The following is a 21,899-nucleotide window of genomic DNA, read 5'->3' as shown; positions in this document are numbered from 1 at the left end:
ACGTCCTCCACAACTAGACTGAAGAACAAAACGACAGCAACTTGTCTGTTTCCCTTCCCCCAATTCCCCAGCACTGTTCCCATCCCCCAATTCCCCAATTAAAAAAAACAAAAAGAAACTTGGATTCCTGGGTCCACTCCAACTTCCCGAATCAGCCTGGGTGAGCTCAGAAAATGGCACCTTCATCAGGCTCCCCAGATGATTTTTACACTCTCTGCATTTTGAAGAAGCATCTTGACTGCTGTCGTCCTGGCCTCTTCCCTGCACCCTGACCCTGACCCTGACACAGAAGGATTGTTGGGTGTAGACTGGATACAGAGGCTTTCCTAAAAGCCTAGGAGCAATCTGAGGGCGGGGCCTTGGCTTTCCTGCTTCTTTTAGCAGGAGCTCAGTAGGTGTCTGTTAGTCATTACCATAATGGGAGAGGATACCATGAGCCCACGACATTGGTGAGAGCTAAGAGAATTTCTTAAATCATTTCCACAGCTGGTTGAGTGTTAACACAAATGTGACTGTCTGGGCTTGGCCTGGCTATTGTAGCAAAAAAGCTTTCCAGCTAGATGGTGGTCTTGCCTCACTCATTTACTCACTGAGTGTTTGAATTAGTTTTCTTTCCTTTCTTCCTTCTTCCCTACCCCCTTCTCTTCTTCTTCTTCTCTCCCCTCCTCTCTTCTTCTCTTCATTTCTCTCTGTCCATCTCCCTCTCAGTTGCAAGTAACAACAGAAACAAATTCTGGAGAACTTAAGGAATAAGAAATTTAATGGATTACCAAGGGCTCACAGAATTTTGGGGAAGGAAGGAAACAGGAAAAACAAGTGGCACCTCACCAGGATGAACAGAAAACAGCCATTTTTAATCATCACTGTGTTCTAGATTTAAATTTGGGGGAGTATCTGAGCATGCCTTACAAGACTGAATCCAGTAAGGAAGGGCAGTCCCCAGAAGGAGCTCAGGTGCTGTTGGAAATGGGGAAGGATGCCAGGCCTTCATCTGACCATCCAGATGTCCATGGGGCACTGAGTCAATTCCAACACAGTCCCCATCTTTAGGGGATGCACAGTCAGGTTGGGGAGACAACCATGGCAACGGGGGCCACCAGGGGTTATGACAGAGGGACACGCTGGGCTGTTGGAGCAGAGAGGCTCTCCTCAGCTTCAGTGGGAGAGAGGTGGGGGGCAGAGGTTAGGAAAGACAGGTCTCTGGACGACATGACGTCTTGAAATGAGAGGGAAATCCACTCCCCAGAAACACCCATTTGTACAAAGTTGCCGTCCTTCCACCAAGAAGCTAGTTGAGTTTTGGCCAAGTTACGGCTTTCAGAGAGGTTGTGAGAGTTGAGACAAGGCTCCGGGGCGGGTGCCGAGGATTGGGATCCCACGCCTAGCTCGACGCTCTGCGTCCTGTGCTCGATGCAGCTTCTCGGGGAAGGAAGACCCTGGCTTCCTCTGCAGGATCAGGCTGAAGGTCACCGGCCCCCCAGTCCAGCTGCAGTCCATTCACCCTGCTCTTTCCTGTGGAAGTCAGGCTCCCCCAGACCCATGCTCACTCAAGCACATGCTATGACAATGCCTGTAGGTCCCGGAGGAGCTCTCTCTAGTTTCTGCTTAATCCACTCTTGGCCCAGGTCCATCTGCCCACCATGGAGGAAGGAATAGAGAAGGAATGACTGACACCCAGGTGCTTTCCTGCCCATCCATCCCTTTCTTTCTCCAGGGGCATGCTGCTTCCAGCATTGTACTGCCTCCTGCACAAAACAGGGGCAAGAGGGGTATACAAGAACTGCTGGGCGACTTGGTAATTTTGTGGGCACTTACCTGAGTGTTGGAAGCACCCATCACTTCCTTCCTGCCTGTACACCCTGTGTCCTGACAGGCATGTTACTGCTACATGGACCAGGTGGACAAGTCCATCCAGGACCAGTGAATCTCTCTTTGGGAATCTGTAATTGTGACATTGAGACAGGGGTTAAGGTGGGAAGTCACATGGGCACAGTTGTGATGGCTGCTAGATGAGCAGTGGCTGAGAAGCACAGAAGCCAGTCTGGGCAGTGAGGGCAGGGAGGGAGGGAGAACCAGAGAAAGAGAGAGAGGAAGAAGAGGAAGAGGGGAGGAGGAAGAAGAGAGAGACAGGGGAGAGGGGAGGACACTTCAATTTCTTCTTTCTTTCCAGTTTCTTGCGAAGCCTGTTATCTATGTCCCGTCCTTGAGTCCTTCCCATCGCTGACATCCTGTGACAGCTGGCGCTCCCATCTCTCTTATTTAGATTAGCTTGAAGTGTTCCTGCTTACCAAAAGGAAAAAAGAACCCTTGACCGAGGCGCCCAGCAAACATTAGGAACAAAGTTTGCCTACAAATTGCTATGTCTCTCTAATGCGAGTGAGTTCCTGAAATTCATCACACATTATTTATTAAAATAACAAGATGGATACTGCTTTGGCTTGCGTAAAAGACAATGAAGGTGACTTGATGAAAAGGAGTAAGGAAAAGAGCAACTCTATGAGATTCTGTTTTTGTTTTTGTTTTTTTTACAAAAAATTCAATTTACTCAAAAAACTTCTAGTGTCTACAATCTGGGAACATCGATTAGAATAAAAAGTACACATACCATTTGACCCAGCAATGACTCCTGAAGTTTGTCCCACAAAAGCACTGGCTTGTAAAGGGTGATGTATGAGGGTGTTTATTGTAGCGTTGTTTATAGCAGCAAAAAAAAAAAAAAAAGACCTGGGGAAAAACTTTTGATAAGAACTTCCTAAACTGCTCCTTTGAGTGCTGTATTCCATGATTATTAACTATAATGTATATAAGAAGGATTCTGTGTGTAAACATGCTTTAGAAACACTGATTTATACAAAGTTAGACAGGTTTGTTTATCATGGGCTTCTCAGAGCTGTTAAGATGCTTATTCAGATATTATTTTAGGAAGTATGTATTGAGCCAGGAGTAGTGTTGAGGAAAAAGAGCAATGATCAAGACTAATTCTCGCAATGCAAATTAAAACCATGAGATATCACCTCACACCTGTCAGAATGGCTATCATCAATCCATCAACAAACAACAAGTATTGGCGATGATGTGGAGAAAAGGGAACCCTTGTACACTATTGGTGGGATTGTAAATTGGGGCAGTCATTATAGAAAAATATATGGAAGTTCCTCAAAGAATTAAAACTAGAACTACCATATGACCCAGCAATCCCACTTCTGGGTACTTATCTGGAAAAAGCCAAAATTATTAATTCAAAAAGATATATGCACCCCTACATTCATTGCAGCACTATTTACAATAGCTAAGACCTGGAAGCAACCTAGGTGTCCATCAATAGATGACTGGATAAAGATGTGGTACATATATACAATGGAATATTACTCTGCCATAAAAAATAATGAAATCTTACCATTTTGACAATATGGATGGACCTAGAGGATATTATGCTAAGTAAAATAAATCAGACAGAGAAAGACAAATACCATATGATTTCACTTATATATGGAATCTAAAAAACAAAATAAATTAACAAACAAAACAAAAACAAACTCATAGATACAGAGAACAAACTAATGGTTGCCAGGCTGGGGGTGGGGGGGTGGGGGCTAGGTAAAAAAGGTGAATGGATTAAGAAGTGCAAATTGGTAGTTACAAAATAGTCACAGGGGTATAAATTATAGCATAGGGAGTATAGTCAACAAAAATGTAATAATTGTGTATGGTGTCAGGGGGCTACTAGGTTTGTGGGGGGGATCACTTCATAAGTTATAGAAATGTCTAACCACTATGCTATACACCTGAAACTAATATAACATGAAATGTCAACTGGAATTGGAATTAAAAAAAAAAGACAAATTGTTGCTTCCAGGGAACTTTGAGTCACCCCCGAATCAGTAATTGGAAGTGATGAACTTCTCTTACAGGAGAAGGGCAGGGAGCTAGGAGTGCAGTGGGCGAGTCTAACTGAACCGGCACTCACAGGGCTTCCTGGAAAAAGGGACTTGAGGTGGAGAACAGAAGAAATGGGAATCAGCCCAAAAAAGGGGAGAAGGGAGAGGAAAGAGGGAACCGCATATGCAAAAGCACTGCTGAGAAAGAGAAGGGTGCGTGTGAGAAGCTGAAAAAGCCCCATGTGGCTGCAGCAGAGAGAGAAAGAGCTGGGGGTGGGAGGTGGATTTGGGGGGCGGAGATGGAGGGATGGAGCAGACAACCTCAGGAGAAGTCAGGTCTTCACTCCAAAAGCAAAAGGTGTTTTAAAGACACTTTTACTGAGGTATAATTTAAATACCACAAAATCTACCTATTTTTGTGCATAGTTTGATGAGCTTTAGTAAATTTGTAGAGTTGTGCAACCATCACCACAGTCTAGTTTTAGAACATTCTTATCACCTGTAAAAGTTTCCTGTGCCCACCCCCAGCCTCAGGCAACCACCGGTCTACTTTCTGCCTCGATAGTTTTGCCTTTTCTAGAAATTTCAAATAAATGGAATCATATAATATGTCATCATATAAGTCTGGCTTCTTTCATTTAGCATGTTTTGGGGATTCATCCATGTTGTTGCAGGTATCTATCACCAGTTCCTTCTTTTAGTTGCTGAACAGTAGTCCCTTATGTGGATATAACTGTTTATCCATTTACCAGTGGATGGACACCTGAATTTCCCCAGTTTTTGGCTATAATGAAGAATGCTGCTATAAACATTCAATACACACAAGTCTGAGTGGACACATTTTCATCTCTTTTGGGTGGACACCTAAGAGTGGAGTTGCTGGATCGCTTTACCATTCTAGTGAGTGTGAAGTGGTATCTCATTGTGATTCTCTAAAGACTAATGGTGCTGAGCATCGCTCCAGGTGTTTCTTTGTCCTTCATGGATCTTTGGTGAAGTGTCTTGTTTCTGGGATTCCACATTGGTGACACACTTGAAGGACTCACAGGACTCAGGCAGTTATTTATACTTACGGCAATGGGTTATTCCAGCAAAAGCACACACACTGGACTAGCCAGGGGGAAAGACACGGCAAGCGGGGTCTGGAGGAATCCAAGTGAAGGCTTCCCAAGTTCTCCCTCCTGGGGTGGGGGGTGGGGAGGCGCACAGAACATGCTTCCTCCTCCAGTGGTGAAATGCAGCAACAAGATCCATTGTTTCTGGCCAGGGAAGCCTGCTTGAGACTCAGAACCCAGGGTTTTTATCGTGGGCTGGCGATGTAGGCACTCTGCCTGCCTGACCAGCCATGACTACGGAAATTCCAAACTCCTAGAAGGAAAGAAAGCAGGCGTTCGTTATAAATCACATCGTTTGTACAGTCTAGGCAAGCTGGTGCGGCAGGATTCAGTGCCCCAGGCAGATACCTCAGCCTTATCAGTTATAGATGTGTGCAGCCCTCCAAGAGCCAATTCTCAGATGCCAGCCCAGGGCCACCCCCACAAGCAGGCCCTTCTAAAGTGCAAAAGCAGACCTGCTGCACATGTCCAGTCAAATCTCTGGATCATTTTTAAATTGGGTTTTAGTCTTCTTTTTTTTTTGGAATTGGTAGAGGCCTTAACATACTCTGGGCATTAGTCATTTATTAGATATCCATTTTGCAAATGTGCTCTGCAGCTTGTCTTCCATTTTCTTAGAGGTGTCCCTTGGAAGGAGTTTGGACAGGGAAGCAATATGACCAGATTTCCGCAAACACAAAACTGCTCTGGTGCCGATGTGGAGAATGGCCTGCAGCAGGCAGGAGAGGTTGGGGAGGCCATGACAGTGGTCTAGGTACAAGTTGATGGTGGTTTAAATTAAAAGGTGACAGGAGGGATGAAGAAAAGAGGCTGAATAGGAGGGATGCATAGAAAGTAAGACTGACAGGCCATGCAAACACTCATGGATTTCCACCAGGAGAAGGAAAGGTAGGACTCCCCAAACTTGTCCACAGAACACAGTATTATTATTGTTTTGCATAGTGAAACTCCAATGAATTTGTGGGATTTTAGTGTTTTAATAATTTGGGAAAGGTGGGACCAGATGAATGTTAGGGTCCCTTCTAGTTTTCAGTCTTTGGTGCCATGAACAAGTCCTTTTCGGGTTATTTTAATAATTAAAAAATAGCCTGTGGTGTGACCTAGGTGCATTATTAGAGATTGTTTATTAGTCACACACACACATGTATCTATAGTGCTGGGTTTTGGCTCAAGAAAATAACCTCATGACTGAATTTGAATACAGTCTATGCATGGAGGCCATTGCAAAAAAATGGAATGCAGAAACTCTGTTAGCATAGAAAGTGCAAGGAGGGGATAAGGAAACTCATATTCCTGTAGCAACCCAATCACCAAATGTACCTTGCAAATCCGGGGTGCTGTTTAAAATGGGATCTCACATCATTCTGTCCCAAGCGACACAGACAATATTAAAATGAAAAATTCTTTCCTCAGGCTGGGCTACAGAGCTCCTCTCATCTGGGCAGCATAAGGCTAGAAATTCTATGTACCCAGGAGCCCAAACCCCTGTTTTACTATTCTTGCAAAATAAACAAAACACCCTGGCAAACTAGATGCAAAGAAGGCCAGAGGGAATGGAAGGGAATGTGAAATCTGTCCGCAGGCCAGAGTCAGTGCAGTAAATCAGGAGCACGGTGGTGATACGGTGGTGATAGGTATTTTCTCCTCTGATACTTACAAACAGAGGCTATGTGAATCGAGACAAAACGAGAGTACAGAAATACATAAATGGTTTCACTGGGCTATTTTAGAAGAGGACAATGTGAGGGCTCAGAAATGGAGGTTTTGCTATGATACAGCCATGAATCAGAGATGAAGGCCTTTCCTCCAAGCCTCGTGGGGCCCGGTACCCTGAGCCTGTGGAAAGGCAGACAGGGCGATGGTGGCATGTAAGGGCATTTGCTGTCAGGTGCACACCACGATAATAAACCCATCTTTAAGAAGGTGATAATGAATTGAGCTCCTCACGCTGCTCATTTTGCCCTCTCCTGCACCAGGGCCTTTGTAAACGCTGTACGTTCTGAAACCCAGTGGCCTCAACCCATCCCCAAGTCTTGTGAGTTCTTCGTTCAGGTCTCAAATCCATCCTTTCTTCTCTGCCATCAGGGAAAGGGAATAGTGTTGGGGAACTGGGGAAGGGGAACAGCCAAGTTGTTGTCCCTCAATCTTAGTTGTGCAGGGCACAGCTAGCTCAGCTCTCAAGTCCAGTCGCCATCTGGCCACCCGTCGGCAGCTCATGGCCTGCTCAGCTCAAGGTGCCGTGTTCAATCTTAGAGGCGGGTGGGCGTAGCCCACCATCGCAAGTGGGAATCGAACCAGAAACCTTGTTGTTAGGAGCACGTGCTCTCACCAGCTGAGCCATCCTGCCACCTGTTGGCAGCTCATTGGCAGCTCAGCTTGGGTGCAACTCACTGGCCCATGTGGGAATCGAACCGGCGACCCTGTTGCTTAGAGCTCGTGCTCTTAACCAGCTGAGCCACTTGGCTGGCCCCCCTGATGTTTTATAGGGCTAAACTTTGTACAGTTTTGAAGGCCCCTTTCAGAAAAGGAATAAAAATTATGAATATGAAAGCGGACGCCCACATAATTAGGGACTCTCTAAGTGTGTTGGAAAGAGCCTGAGCCAGAGAAAGGCTAGAGCTTAAGCTCCATTTGTTTCTCGGGGAAGCTGCTGCCTCTGGCTGTCAGAGCACACGGTGTATACACCATTAGAGCCCCCATCACAGTTTGTAATCATATGTTTAGTTGTGTGATTATTTGATTCCTGTCCATCAACCAGGGGACTGTGAGTTTTTAGAAGGGAGAGACTGTGACTATTTTTTATTGTACGCCTGATGTTTAATCTAGTGCCTGGCACGTGAGAGGTCCTCAATACATACGATTTGAATACATGAATCTTGAATTTTCAACCATCATAATGATAATCCTAAAAATACGACCTTCCACTCATTGACGGTCTCCATTTGCCAGGTCCTGAATGGCAGTTCTGAGGGCACAGGGATGTTGGAAGCCTCAGCCTGTAAAAACATGGGAGAGAAAGCCACTATGCGCACCTAGAAGGAAAGGGACGCTGAAGTCGGGGTGCCTCTGAGTCAAGGATGTGGCTTCTAATTTCTACCATCAACAGCACTGTGTCCCCCAGGATAAACATGGCTTCATGAGTGGTGGGGACTGTCTCCCAAACTAGTTCTTTTTTTTTTTTTTTTTTTTTTGAGTCATCCTGCCACCTGTTGGCAGCTCAGCTCGGGCTGGGCATCGAACCGCTGTTGCTCAGAGCTCAAACTCTTGAGTGAGCTCTTAACCAACTGAGCCACTCGGCCGGACCCCAAACTAGTTCTTTATAAGAGGAGGCTATTTTAAAGCTGCTGCTTCCTGATTTTCCCTCTTGGGAAACAGAGAACCCCTCTTCATATATATATACACCCCCACAGCCATGTCCTTAAACCAGTGGGTCTCAACCAGGATGATTATTTGGTGCCCCAGGGGACATGTGGCAATATCTGGGGCATTTTTGTTGTTACAGTGTGTGTATGTTTGTGTGTGGGGGGGTGGTACCACCAGCATCTAATGGATAGAGGCCAGGGATGCTAATCCTCTTACAATGCACAGGACAGCCTCCCACAGCAAAGAATGACCTGGCCCAGAATGTCAGTGCTGCCTACACTGGGAAACCTTGCCACAGGCTCCCTCTCTATCACTTTTTCTGGACACCACAGCTGTGTGCAGGCTTCCCCCCCCCCCTTTGCTGTGTATACTCCGCACAGAACAGTGGGGCAACGTTGCTCAGAGATATTCACCAGAGTAAATGGGATGTAATTTCAATCATACATTCAGCTTATTAAAAATAAACGTATACTTATTGTAACAGTCACTGTTTTAGGCCAGTGCATTGAATGGCTTGGGAATCTTATTAAAATGCAGATTCTGAGTCAGCAGGTCTGGGATGGAGCCTGAGCCTGCATTTCTAACCAGAGGATGTAAATACTGTGGCTTGGGACCACGCTTGGAGTAGGAAATTTCTAGGCACTTAGGCTATATCAGCAAACAAAACAAAGCCCCCCCCCGCCCTTGGAGAGCTTCCAGTCTGGTTAGAAGGATACTGGACCCAAAGAAAGGTGGACAGGCTGGAGTCAGAGGCACTCAGAGACACAGAAAATCAGAGGTGGAAGAGAACAGACAATGGCTAATCAAACCTCCCCATTTTAGAGGTTGGGAAACTGAGGCTTACAGTAGGGAAGGGAGCTAAAGTCACACAACTTGCTGTGGCAGCTTTTGGACAAGGCTGTTGGATTCCTATTTCCCTGCATTATCAAGGTTCTTAGGGACCTCTTGAGGGTAAGAGCTCAATCAGGGTGGGGAATGGCCAGCAGTGGAGGTCTGGGAAACCCCCATAGGAAGGTGTCACGACTTTGGATCCAGGAACCCAATTTCCTAGTTCACTCATTGCCGTTATGACACACTTGCAAACACTGGGATATTTGGGGAGGTATTACATCCTTTCTGACTGAGCCTGTGTTATTCTGCATGACTAAATCTGTACCAAGGATGAACCAGGGTAAAGGTATGGAGAAGGAAATCCTGAATGCATTCAGGCTTTGGGGCAGGAAGTGTGAACTCAAACAGAATTAGTCCAATCAAAACCTCTTCCTAAATGAGTGGGATGACAAGTCCTGAAGCCACACCAGGCTCCTGTGCTGTCTGTAAGGGCCCACTCACACAGGGCCATCTACCCAGAGCTCCCGATTACAGAACCCTTTGCTCGGTGTTGAAAAGCAATTGTTTCTGGGCTGGCCAAGTGGCGCATTGGTTAGGAGTTGGCTTGGGACATTGGCTCTGAGCAGCGGGGCACCGGTTCGGATCCTACACTGAGGGGCCAGGGACGCTGCGCCCTCTACAGCTAAGATGGTGAATAATGGCTCCACTTGGAGCTGGGCTGCTGTGAGTCTCCGACGAGGGGCTGGCCAGCAGCTGGCATGCGCTTTCGTGAGCTGCGTCTTGCCGTGAGCAGGCGTCCAATGGCTGGCGAGTGACTGCCTCACCTAGGAGGAGCACAATGATAATACCAACATGGGCCAGTGAAGCGACGTCCTCCACAACTAGACTGAAGAATGAAGGGACGGCAGCTTGTCTGTTTCCCTTCCCTGATTCCCCAACGCTGTTTCCCTCCTCCAATTCCCCAATAAAATCTTTAAAAAAAAAAAAAAAGCAATCGTTTCCTCCACGGCAAGTACTTGGGAACAGAAACTTTTAAATTCATGCCAGTTTGATTAGAACAGTAGACAATTGCATGGAGTTGCTAAAAAGCAGAGCATCAGCGGGTACATCTGGCATTAATAATATAACAAAGGAAGAAAAACGAGAAACTTTTCATTAGTACTTTTTGATGTCAATTTATTATTTAGCCCTTTTTCAATACCCAAACAGGCAAGCAATCATAAAACATTCAAAAAGATCCTCTAAAACAGTCAAGGCATCTGTCTTACCTCAGTTCCTTTTTAGAAACCTGGCAATCAGAGGCCCTGCCATTTATAGAAGAGCTGTGTTAAAAATATCTGCTGTATCAAAAATATTGTTGGAGGATCACTCCTTAGAAACATTTTAGTGTAAATTTTATCAACGGCCAGGAGGCAGGCAAGTCATGGTTCCTAACAGAAAATTCAATGTAAATCAGCAAAGTGCTGCTTCCAAATTTTTGACTTCTAGATTAGTATTATTTTGTTTGAAACACGGAGTTGACAAAGCCCACCATTTGGTAATTAGCATCCTGTCAAATCTCTCTGGTCAAGACCAGCACGCTGAACCTGGTCTGAGCAAAAAAAATGCATTGTGGGCAATTCTGATCTGACTGTCAGGGGCCCCTGCTGTGCGCAGACCCGCCTTCGCCTTCGGTGCCCAGGCCACAATTACCATTTACAACATCAGACGGCCTCTTCATCCACAGGGTCTGAGAGCTTTGGCCTAATCCTAATGACCTGACACACAATCCTAACTTCTTGGATAAATGTGCATCTTTGTGATGCAGACACTTGCACCTCCCAAAAGAAGGTGTCTCTTTCTGAGATAGAAGGCTCTCCAGAAGTAAAATCATTGTTGAAATAATACAAATGAAAAAAGCAAAAAAGAAAAAGGGAAACAAAGATCTTCACGGCCCTCTCCTTAGGCGGCATGGCTGGCCCTCTCTAGCTTGTCTCTCCTTCCTGCATTGTTCTGGGCGCTCTTGCCTTTCTAGGAATTGTCCCTGGTATAGAGTTTGTGGTCCTTGATGTAGGCGATGACAGCGTCGGGAAGTAGGTACTTCACGCTCTGCCCTTGGCCCAAGGCCTGTCTGATGTGCGTGGCACTGATCTCGTTCTGCACGGGCTCCCTGGCCAGGTGGATGTTATGCTGGTACCTCTGCAGAATGGGTGAGCCCGAGATGTACCCCTTTAGGTCGTGACCCGCCCGGCCCACACACACCAAGCCGAACTTCTCCACTATTTCCTGGATGTGCTCGTCTTTCCAGAGGTCGGGGGTCTGGAAGGTCTTCAGGACATCTGCCCCACAGAGGAGCTTCAGTTCAGGCACAGCTGGAAAAACAAGGGTGGATGCCAGCAAAGTTACCGAAGGGTCATGGCCAGGAAAGATAACATATCCCATTTGAAATTTTCACAAAGTGCTTTCCTTGGAATGTACTGGGGACTCAATGTCTGTGTGTTCATGACTTAAAAAGAAAAAGCATGTAAATGAATCTGAAGCTACTTCAGGGATATAAGACAATGTTACTGATGAACTGCCAATTAATACAAAACAGTTTCTTATTTTCAGTGTTATGTCACATGTCTGTGGTTTCTGGGTCCCATTGCAGAGAGGTTCAAAGGCGGCGGGCTGCGCACAGAACCCCATCTTCTGATAGAAGGTAAGCTTATCAAAACACTAGGTCCTCAGGTTAAGTTACTGCCCTTATCAAAATCTATTTCAGCTGTCACTCCTGGTACTTTTATAAGTAAGATCTCATCATAAAGGTTAATTATAAAGGATTGTTGGATAATCAAAAGGTCTCTAAGACTCCCAGCTAGTGACCTTTTCATCTGTTTTCAAAAAAATAAAGCTCTAGAACAACTGATCAATGTGGATAATTCCTTGGCATTTGTTCTAACAGAATGGTGATTGTGATGATAAAAGACCTAACATTTACTGGGTGCTCACTATGAAAGCTATCGCAAAGTGCTTTATGTGTATAATCTCATTTCATCTTCAGAACAACATCATGAGGTAGGCGTTACTGTTGTGCCCATTTTTCGGAGGGGGAAACTGAGGCACAGAGAGGCAAGCGTGAAGTCACTTGCATGAAGTCACTCTTCTGGGGCAGCAGAACGGTCAGTATTCAAACCTGACAGCCAGCGCCAGGTGGGGTATTTGTAACTGCAGGGCTCTGCAGCCGCCTGCTGCCGCCTGCTGGCAGGAATTGAACATGCATCAGAATCGAGAAGCCCTTTCTCTATTTTTCTGGCCCCAGTTCACATTCACGTCCCCTTTTGACTGGGCTAATCTGGAAAGGAAAAATCAAGTCCATGTTAGAATCAACCAGCTGGATCTCTGGTCTTTCTGGAGGTGGATTCGAGCTTCGGTAAAAAGCAAAAACTGGGCTCCTTGGGCCGGCCAAGTGGCGCAATAGTTAAGAACTGGCTTGGGACGCCAGAGGGCCCCGGTTCGGATCCCACAAATGAGGGCCAGTGACACTGCCCTCTACAGCTAAGATGCTGAACAACAGCTCAACCTGGAGCTGGGTTGCCGTGAGTCACTGGCGACGGCATAGGCTGCAGCCCCTGTGGCAGTGGGTTGCCATGGGCTACCGTGTGTGGCCAGCAGCCAGTGTGAGCGGCCAGCAGCCGCCGTGAGCGGCCGTCCAGAAGCCGGTGACTGATCTGCCTCATCTGGGAAGAGCGCAATGATGGTGCCAACTTGGGCCAGTGAAGCAACGTCCTCCACAACTAGACTGAAGAACAGAGACGACAGCAACTTGTCTGTTCCCCTTTCCCCAATTCCCCAGCACTGTTCCCATCCCCCAATTCCCCAATAAAAATCTTTAAAAAACAACAACAAAAAAACAACAACTGGGCTCCTAGAGCACTGACATCACTCAGTCGCCATGAAACCTGAGCTGGATGGGGCTTCAGGGACAGCATCTGCTGGGGGAAAACCTGATGTGAGTGGTCAGTTTAGGCTCCTCTATTCCGGAACCTTCAAAGGAACCTGGACATGGACCAGAGAGATGAGTTTAAAAAGGAGCACCAGACCAGCTCTGGAATGGAAAGTGAGAAATTGGAGGTGTCATGGGAGGTCTGAGTTCCAGCCTCAGTTGGGCACAGGCTACTCTGGGGCTGGAGCCAAAATCCTTCCTTCTCTGGGCCTCAGTTTCCCAATCTATGAAATGGTGGGCACTGGACTTGTTGACTCAGCAGAGGTAATTACAGAAACACACTTTTCAAACCCTCTAGCAGCAGACTATTAGTATAACGAAATGGTATTCAAACATTTATAAGAACTAGGACTCTAGAGCCAGACACCTTAGATCCAAATCCTGGCTCTGCCATTCAACAGCGGAGTGACTGCAACTGGAAAGTGTGGATATTAACAGTACTTATCCCATAGAATTATTTTAGAATGAACTTACAAATGGAAAGTACTTAGAACAGTGCTTGGGACAGAGCAAGTGTGATATCCATCCATCCATCCATCCATCCATCCATCCATCCATCCACTTATCTACCAATCCATTCTTCCATACATCATCCTTCGAACAATTATGGGGCATCTCCTAACGCCTGGCCTTTTAAAACCATTAAAAAATATTCAATAACTCGAACTTTTCACTAATTTGGGCTGGTCCCATTGCTCACAACATATATGTGGACTTGAGGTTTTAATCTGTGAGGTTTTACTCTAATTTGTTATTTATTCAACCACTGTAATATAGCAAGATAATTATTTAATGGTTGAATTATTTATTAAACCATTGTAATATAGCAAAATAATTTAGCAAGATAATGTAACAATTTGGTGGTTTTTATATGGTCTTCCCAGGGCCTCCTGAGGCCTGGGGCACCCTTCCCAGTTTACAGGTTAGCGAACAGAGAAGACACCCCCTTCTTCTCCCAGATTTTTGTGGGGATGATTTCCACATATGAGTTTCAATATTAGATACTGTTTGATTCATTAATGATGACAGTAAGAAAAATGATTCACTCCGAGACTTTGCCTACAGGGGACAAGTGCTCATCCCATCCCTGTTCCTCGAGTCAAAGACACGTCTTAATCGGGCGACATGTGCCTCAGACCCCAGCTCTGGGCAGCCCTGCCATCACGCCTCCCAGGGGCATGCACACACCCCTTTCAGATCCACTCACATTACTGCAACCAGATCTTCAGATTGAGCGGCTCTGACTGTCCAAGTCCAAAGTACGCAAGTCTCAGGTGTTGAATAAAGGCAACAATGTGATTCATTTTAACAGTGACACAGTGACATAAATAGGATGTCATTGTCATTTTCAGGCCATGTGCTCTCTTTGAATAGCCATAGGCTTTGAAAATCAGATGAAGCAGATATTTACATAGAACATGAAGCAGTACTACCAGGACCTTTTCTTTGAATGTCCAGTGGCCCTCCTTGATATCAAAGAGCACCACCCTGAGGTCAGCCAGCCCTGGGTTCAAATTTCAGACCTTCTAGGATTCAGGGATAGTTAGAGCAGATGGGCCTGCTTCCTGAGCTGTAAAATGGGCATGATAAAATCTCTTGCGGAACTTATGGAAACTGAGAGAGGGAAGGAATGCTATGTGAGTTTCCTGCTTTGTATAGGGTATGGACACTGCCTTGTGGACCACACAGACACACACGGGTGTGTGGGACTTCTGAGTCTAAACAGGAGGACACCAGAGATGAAGCCAGGTATTGGCAACTGTAGGGCAGCACTCAAATTAACCAGACAAGGCCACCTCGGAACAGTCAGGGTGAAATGGAAAGGGAGTCCTCGGAAGGTCCCTGAGCTGTGCTCAGCCCCATTAGCCAAGGGCGGTGACCACCTTCACAAAAGACAGGCACAGTGGGTCTGTTAGAGGACCCAGGCACCATCCATCCCGGTGTGACACCCAAGTAGCCCAGAATGCAGCAAGTAACCCACAGGACCCTGGTGAGGTCAAGGAGGACTGCAAATCACAGGCTTGAGGGGCAGAGCAGGGCTTCGGCAGCCAGAAAATGCTGAGCTTAGCCCGTGACTTGCATTCCTAGAGTAAAGCAGCACACGATAAAATACATAGCACACAAAGTGGTCCTTTGGAAATATGTCACTAGTAACGTACACGCCACCTCATCAAAGGCCAAACTTACACTGAGAAAAACCCCACCTTCCTGTTTTAAATCGCTCTAGTATTTTTTTTTCTGATTACAAATATGAAATCTGTATCGATTATGGAAAACATGGAAAATATGTAAGTATTTAAAGAACAAAACAACAGCAGCAACAATAATAATTCTGCTTTCTATAAAAATCGTCAATATTTTGGTGTATTTAAAAAAATCCTTTCTCTTGATTTAGACATGCACATAGATGTGACAGTATATCTACATACTCTTATATACTTGAGATTAAAGATAGTATTGTATCCTGATTTTTCCCACTTGCCTCATAAGCACTTCTCTATACCATGAAAACCTCTTGTGTAACAGATACTTCATCATATGTATATAGTATAATTTAAGTATAATTTATGTATACATTCCCTTATGTTTAAACATTTTATTTTTATGCCATTTATCACAGCAAAAATTGCTGTGATAAACATCTTTCTGCATACATCTTTGTCCCAATTTCTAATTATTTCCTCGGCCAGGTTCCTAGGAGGGGGCTATCTCAAGCAAGTGGCGTAACGTTTCTTCAAGTCCCTGATATATTCTGGTAAACTGAAAAGCCCACTTTTCATTCAACAAGGTGAAGACGATTTCGGGTTTGAACAGACAGAAAGAGGATACAGGACAAACCCCCAACATTACGGGGACAAGCGGAGTAGGCTAGCAGCCCCTAGAAAAATTAATCCGGAAAGAATGTGGGATGAGCTTTGGCAGAGGGAGGGGGAGAGAGCCTATCTCAACGAAAGCCGCTGAGACTGGTTTCACGGAGAAGGTCTCACAGGACAGAGAGGTTTCCAACAGGGGAGCCAAGAAGGGAAGGGGAGGGAGGAACAGGTGGGGCGAAGAGCCAGGACAGGGGTTCCCGAGGCAACTGCGGAGAGGCGAAGTGTGAGAAGCTGGGGGCCTGAGGGCGGTACCCCTGCCTCTCACCGGAAGCTCCCGCCTGCCCCAGCGCCTGTGCTGCTTCCTGCCCTCGCGCCTTGCTCAGCTGCCCTTCTGCCCGGAAATGCCCCCAACCTCAGATAACCTACTGATCCTAGCGCGTCGGCACAGGTGTCTCCTCCTTCAGGCAACCTTCCTAATCCATGCCTGGACTCACCCCCGTTTCCAGCTCAGCTCAGGGGCTGGGGCGGGCTGTCTCTGTCCTCAGCCTGAGCCCAGAGCCTGGTCCAGGGGGCTGCTCAGTGAGCATCTCTAGAATCCTAGTAGGAGTGACGCTGAGCCAGAGATGATTCAGCAAGGAGGCAGGAGGCTGCGAATGAACCCTGTGCGGGGCTCATGGCTGGCACACAGTGGAGATGGGCCCACACAGTCAGCGGAGGAGAGGCAGACAGAAGCCAGAGGACCATAATAAGCACTGGATATGCTGATTACACAGGAGGCTCTATAACACCTTCTTTCTCAGATTCCTGCTCCCGTGTGCAGTTCCCTAAACTGGCTGTAAAGCACATCCCAGAGTGCCTATTAAACATGCAAATTCCCAGAGCCCATTCCCACTCAGGTCTGGGGTGTGGCCTGGGAGTTAGTGTTTTTAACAAGCGTCACAGGTGATTCTGCTGTGAGTGATCCTTAGGCCAGCATTTGGGGAATGCTGCATGAACCCTTTAGGGCAGCGGTTCTCAACCTGTGGGTCGCGACCCCTTTGGGGGTCGAACGACCCTTTCACAGGGGTCGCCTAAGACCATCGGAAAACAAAAATATATTTACATGACGATTCATAACAGTAGCAAAATTACAGTTATAGAGTAGCAACGAAAANCAACCTGTGGGTCGCGACCCCTTTGGGGGTCGAACGACCCTTTCACAGGGGTCGCCTAAGACCATCGGAAAACAAAAAGATACTTACATTACGATTCATAACAGTAGCAGAATTACAGTTATAGAGTAGCAACGAAAATAATTTGATGGTTGGGGGTCACAACATGAGGAACTGTATTAAGGGGTCGCAGCATTAGGAAGGTTGAGAACCGCTGCTTTAGGGCCTGGTGGCCTTTTCAAGTCCTTCTAGGCGAGTGTTTCCCAGTCTGTTCCGCGGAGCGTTCGTTCTCAGAAATACCATTAACAAGAATTCCATGATCAAAATGTGAACATGACTGTTATTTCCCTTTCTTGTAGTCCCAATGCACATGAACGAAGTAAAGGTTCTGAAAAGTCCTGCAGTGAAGAAATCACTGTAGATTTCCCGTGACATTCCCAAGGCCTCCTGATCTGGAAACAGTGTCCCACCGACCAAAGTTGAGAGAGGCACAGCAGGAAACCCGGCAGATGCACCTGCTGGAATCTGGGCTCAGTGGGACCAGTGACACTGCTGGTGTCACATCCTGCCCTCCCAGCACCCAGTGCTCCGGTTTGTTTGCATGAGGGGGCTATGCCTTTGACCCCCAATACCAGGGCTGCCATTAGAGAAAGAAGGTACTTTGAAATCACAGCTGACAAGGTTCCATCACACACCAGGAATGGACCACAGGGTAGAAACCCAGGGTTACGAACTGAAAGGATCATCCAAATCAACTTTAAAGTTTCTTTAAAATAGGTTTCCTCTTCTGAGTAAACCATGGAGTTACACTGCGATAAGTATTAGTCTCTCAGTTTAAGGGTTATAATGGCACATTTTGTATTCAAAAAGGGAAAAAAACACCCTAAAAAAACAAAACAAGAAGTCTAAGGCTTTTAAAAGGACCCCATTATCACTTACCCTGTTTATGCCTGTGTGGCCCTGACTGTAATCCATGTCACAAGCACAAGTCACAAAAGGAAACTCCTTTGCGGTAGAAAATCTCCAATTAGCATGACCATGTATAAGGGGTGGTGGCGGATTGTTTAATTTGACCTTTCAAACTGGGAAGTGTCACCCCATCAGGCCAGCCTTAAAATCCTCATCTGTGCCCAGAGGGCTGTGACTCCTGTCAGTTGTCCCTCCCACTGACGAGGGGGTCAGTGGGGTCAGCACCTACCTGCGGGCGCCAGGGAGACACTCCTGCTGTGGTCTGGGCCTTCCGTCCGGGGCAGAGATCCGAGCAGCTGACTATGGTGATGCCTGCATTGTAAACATACAGCTCAGGATGTGTCTATTCTGCCAATAGTCCCCCCAAAGCCACCGAGGGGCTCTCAGATTGTAAGTCTCAGCCTGCTTTCGTCCATTTAAGGTAACTCATTCCACAAACATTTGCTGAGGGCCTACTATGTGCCAGGCCCTGTGCCAGGTGTTGGGACAGAAAGCAGCTGCCATGGAGTCCTCACAGAGCCCCCTATCCAAGACAGTTCACTGCCTTCTGTGAGTCCTGGGTGAAAGGAGCATATTTCTACTCCTTTTCCACATTTTCTTTCAATTATCTCACTTTTTTAAAAGTTGAGTAGGGAATAAAGACATGGGTTATTAAAATCAGACAGACCTGAGTTCAAAATACAAATTTTCATTTGTAAGACCAGGATAATAACACCGACTTTTTAGACCTTTGTGAAGGCAAATGAGCTACTACACAGTAGGCGCGGGCACAGTATGTGGCCACCAGCCGGATCTCAAAGGAGATGCTCACTCTCAGGTTAAGTCAGTATCTTAGGACACCAGAGGGTGATGGCTAAGCATCTGGCTGGGAGTCAGGCTGCTCGGGTGGACTCCCAGTTCCCCCACAGGCAGGCTGTGTGACCCTGGGCCCGTGGCTTCAGGTCTCTGTGTGGATGGTTCAGCATCTGCAAATCAAGGAATAATAATAGTGCCTGCCTCTGGTGTTGTTATGAAGATTAAAGGAGCTGTCCATGCAAAGTGCACTGAACAGTGTGCAGCACAGAGCAAATCTTATTACATGTTAGCATTTCAAACGTGATTAGACAGGCACCAATTTGGCATGCGTGGCTCTTTGAGCATTTTATCCTCTGCAAATCAAGAGATACCTGTATGTATCTTCTTTTTTAAAATCAAACAAAGGTAATCGCTTTGTCATATTAATTTGATCTTCTACCTTCTACCTACTGTACTATGCATTTACAAGAGCTATAGTTGGGAGGGAGCAGTGCCTGGTGGTAAAAGCATGTGCTTTACAGCCAGAGGTGGTGGGTTCAAGTTTAGGTTCTCCTGCTCGTATGATCCTGGATGGGTCACTAGCACTCTCAGGGCCTCACTGACCTTGTCTGTTAATTGGTCATGAAAGTTAATGCCGGCCTTATTTCCGTCAGTATCACTAGACTATGCTAGAGGAGGCGCTTTTAACCTGCCAAATGCTGGGGAAGTGGTTCGATGCTGATTATTACTGGGGGAAGGCTCAGTGAAGTTCTACAGCTAGACTGCCTGGGTTAAATTTCTGGTGCCAGCTTGTAGCTGTGAGATCTTGGTGGGTTCCTTAAGCCATCTGCCTCCAGTTTCCTCGTCTATAGAATGGGGCATAATGACAATATCTACCCCAGAGAGCAGCTGTGAGGATTAATTGAAGAACTTAGCACTGACCCATGCACTGAATGTGCCCAACAAACATCAGCTGTTATTATTACCACTGCTCCTAGTCTAGATTCCCCATTAGATTGTGAATAAGGAGCTCATTTAATTCATTTTATAGTCTTAGTACCTATGAATGGCTAACCTACAGTTGGCTGAATTCAGGAACAATGGAAGGAGTGAATGAATAAATACATTTAATTCTGGTCCAAAGTCCTTTCTGATGACCTCAGAGACTCAGCTGAGTCATCTTACGGGCTAGCTGTGTTCCCATATTGTTCTTGCTGCTTTGATTTCAGTAAACTCTGTCTCTGAGGATTCACTCCTGGGTTAGTATGGAATCTCACATCAAACTGAAGTAGGTTTGCATCTCAACTCCACTCTCTAACTGTAGGACTTTAAATGTGTTACTAACCCTATCAGAGCCTCCATTCCCTCATCTATAAAATGAGGCTAAGCCCACCTACTTCTCAGGGTTAGGAGCTGACTAGATCGCACATGTGTGAAAGCACCTGGTACACATAGGCGATCAATAAAAGGTGGTGATTGACATTTTACTTTACCTACCTTGAAGCTCCCAGGTCAAGTTGACCCACCTTGGAATATTAGCTGGATCTCTGAACCCTGGTGTTCAAATGATTACTTTCAGTGCCGAATGCCTCTTCCTCACAGACCTCCACTCTGCCTCCGTGGGGCAGTGACCCTACTTCCTCTTCCTGCCTGCCTGAGTGGACTCTGGTGTGCCCAGCCCTGGCCCTGAGGCTGACTGGCAGCACATTCTCTGCGTCCTCAGCAGCACCACTGGTCTCCAGGGACGCCCGATCAGAGGGTCACTGTGGCAGGAGCAAGGTCAGCCACGCCATGTTTCTACCTGTAGATCCCTGGTTTTGAAGACGGCCATAAGCATGGTGTCAGAGTCGAATAGACTGGGGCCCCACCACTTGTTTATGTTGTATGGCTGTAGTTAATTTAGCCTCTCTGAACCCGTTTCTTCATCTGTAAAGTGAGGACAACATAAGATCATGTTTGCAAAGATGATGATGATGATGGACCACATCATGGGGCACTGTGTCACCAGGGCCCTCACCTCACAAGATGGGGAAAAGGCCAGTGAGATAAGTATCAAATGACCTTAAAGCATGAAAGCTGGCCTAGATTTTTAAAATTTAGAGTAAAAATAAGCAGCCTGATAAGGAGAAAAAGAATCCCCAATAAATCCCACAATGAGTTAACTTCCTAGTGACATTTGTTATTGTCACTATGATGTAAATTCACTTTTGACTCTATTAAGAAGATACAAAGGGTGGGGTAGACTTCTACCATGCTTTTAAAGTCAAGAATTTTAACCAGCTTTTCAATCTTAAAAAAAAAAAAGTTCTTTTGGTGGTTTTAGCAAAGCATTAGTAACCAAACAAATTTTCTAATGCAATGAATACACATTGGAGATGAAGCTCTCTCTAAATAGTGAAAAGAAAAAATCTTAATCAGGTATCTGATAAAATGGTATTGACTATTTTTATCAGTGGATTCTCAACCTTGGCTGCACAAAATAAATCATTTGGAGACCTTTTAAAAATTACCCATACCTAGACCTTACCCTAGACAAATCATAATCTTGGGGGAGGGGGTATTTGAGCATTTTTTTCTTAAAAAAAAAAAGAAGCTTTCCAGGTGATTCCTACAAGCAGAGTTGAGACCACTGGTTTGGATGGATCTCAGTTCAAATCAAAAGCCTGATTCACATGCAGTACTTGGTGACTGAGGCTGTGGTCTCAATCCTGGCCACAGGTTAAAATCACCAGGGAGCTCCTAAAAACCCTGATGCCCTGCCCAGACCAGTGACATTTCATTCTCTAGGGTAAGACTCAGGCATGGATGCTTTTGAGAGCTCCCTAGGTGATTCAACGTTTAGCCAGGGCTAAGAAGCACTCGATTAAAGGATGTAGTAAAAAAAAAGAAAAAAAGAAAAACAATGTGTTTAGTAAAATCTTAACTCACGCCTGCATTTTGCAACAGGAGCATTAATGATAATATGCAGTACTGTAGTGGGTTCCTATTTATCTGGGAATGGCTTATCTGTTTTGAGGCTAAATTACGGGCTCGTGTTAAGG

General features: G+C 46.0%; 1 protein-coding gene across 6 annotated transcripts in view; it reads right to left on the bottom strand.

Annotated features, from left to right (window-relative positions):
* Positions 1–833: 833 nt before the first annotated feature.
* NMNAT3 (nicotinamide nucleotide adenylyltransferase 3) overlaps positions 834–21,899 on the bottom strand; it is a 110,326-nt gene continuing 89,260 nt past the window's right edge. The window contains exons 4-9 of one of the 6 annotated variants that reach the window (XR_002126380.1): positions 18,314–18,396; positions 11,429–11,538; positions 7,912–7,989; positions 4,952–5,246; positions 1,816–2,280; positions 834–1,631 (exon numbers count right to left, since the gene is read on the bottom strand). Coding sequence is in view for 2 of the 6 variants with exons in the window: in XM_019663920.1 (XP_019519465.1) it covers positions 11,198–11,538; positions 18,314–18,396 (424 nt within the window). In the remaining 4 variants the exon portion in view is untranslated. Of the gene's footprint in view, positions 2,281–4,951; positions 5,247–7,911; positions 7,990–10,857; positions 11,539–18,313; positions 18,397–21,899 lie in introns of those variants that run through there. The other 5 variants (XR_002126378.1, XR_002126379.1, XR_002126381.1 and 2 more) reach the window with 5 other exon arrangements.

Source organism: Hipposideros armiger, unplaced genomic scaffold (genome assembly GCF_001890085.2).
Source record: "Hipposideros armiger isolate ML-2016 unplaced genomic scaffold, ASM189008v1 scaffold_410, whole genome shotgun sequence".
NCBI classification, from domain to species: domain Eukaryota; kingdom Metazoa; phylum Chordata; class Mammalia; order Chiroptera; family Hipposideridae; genus Hipposideros; species Hipposideros armiger.
The sequence above is the reverse complement of the archived record's forward strand: the minus strand, read 5'-3'. Positions and strand labels throughout refer to the sequence as shown.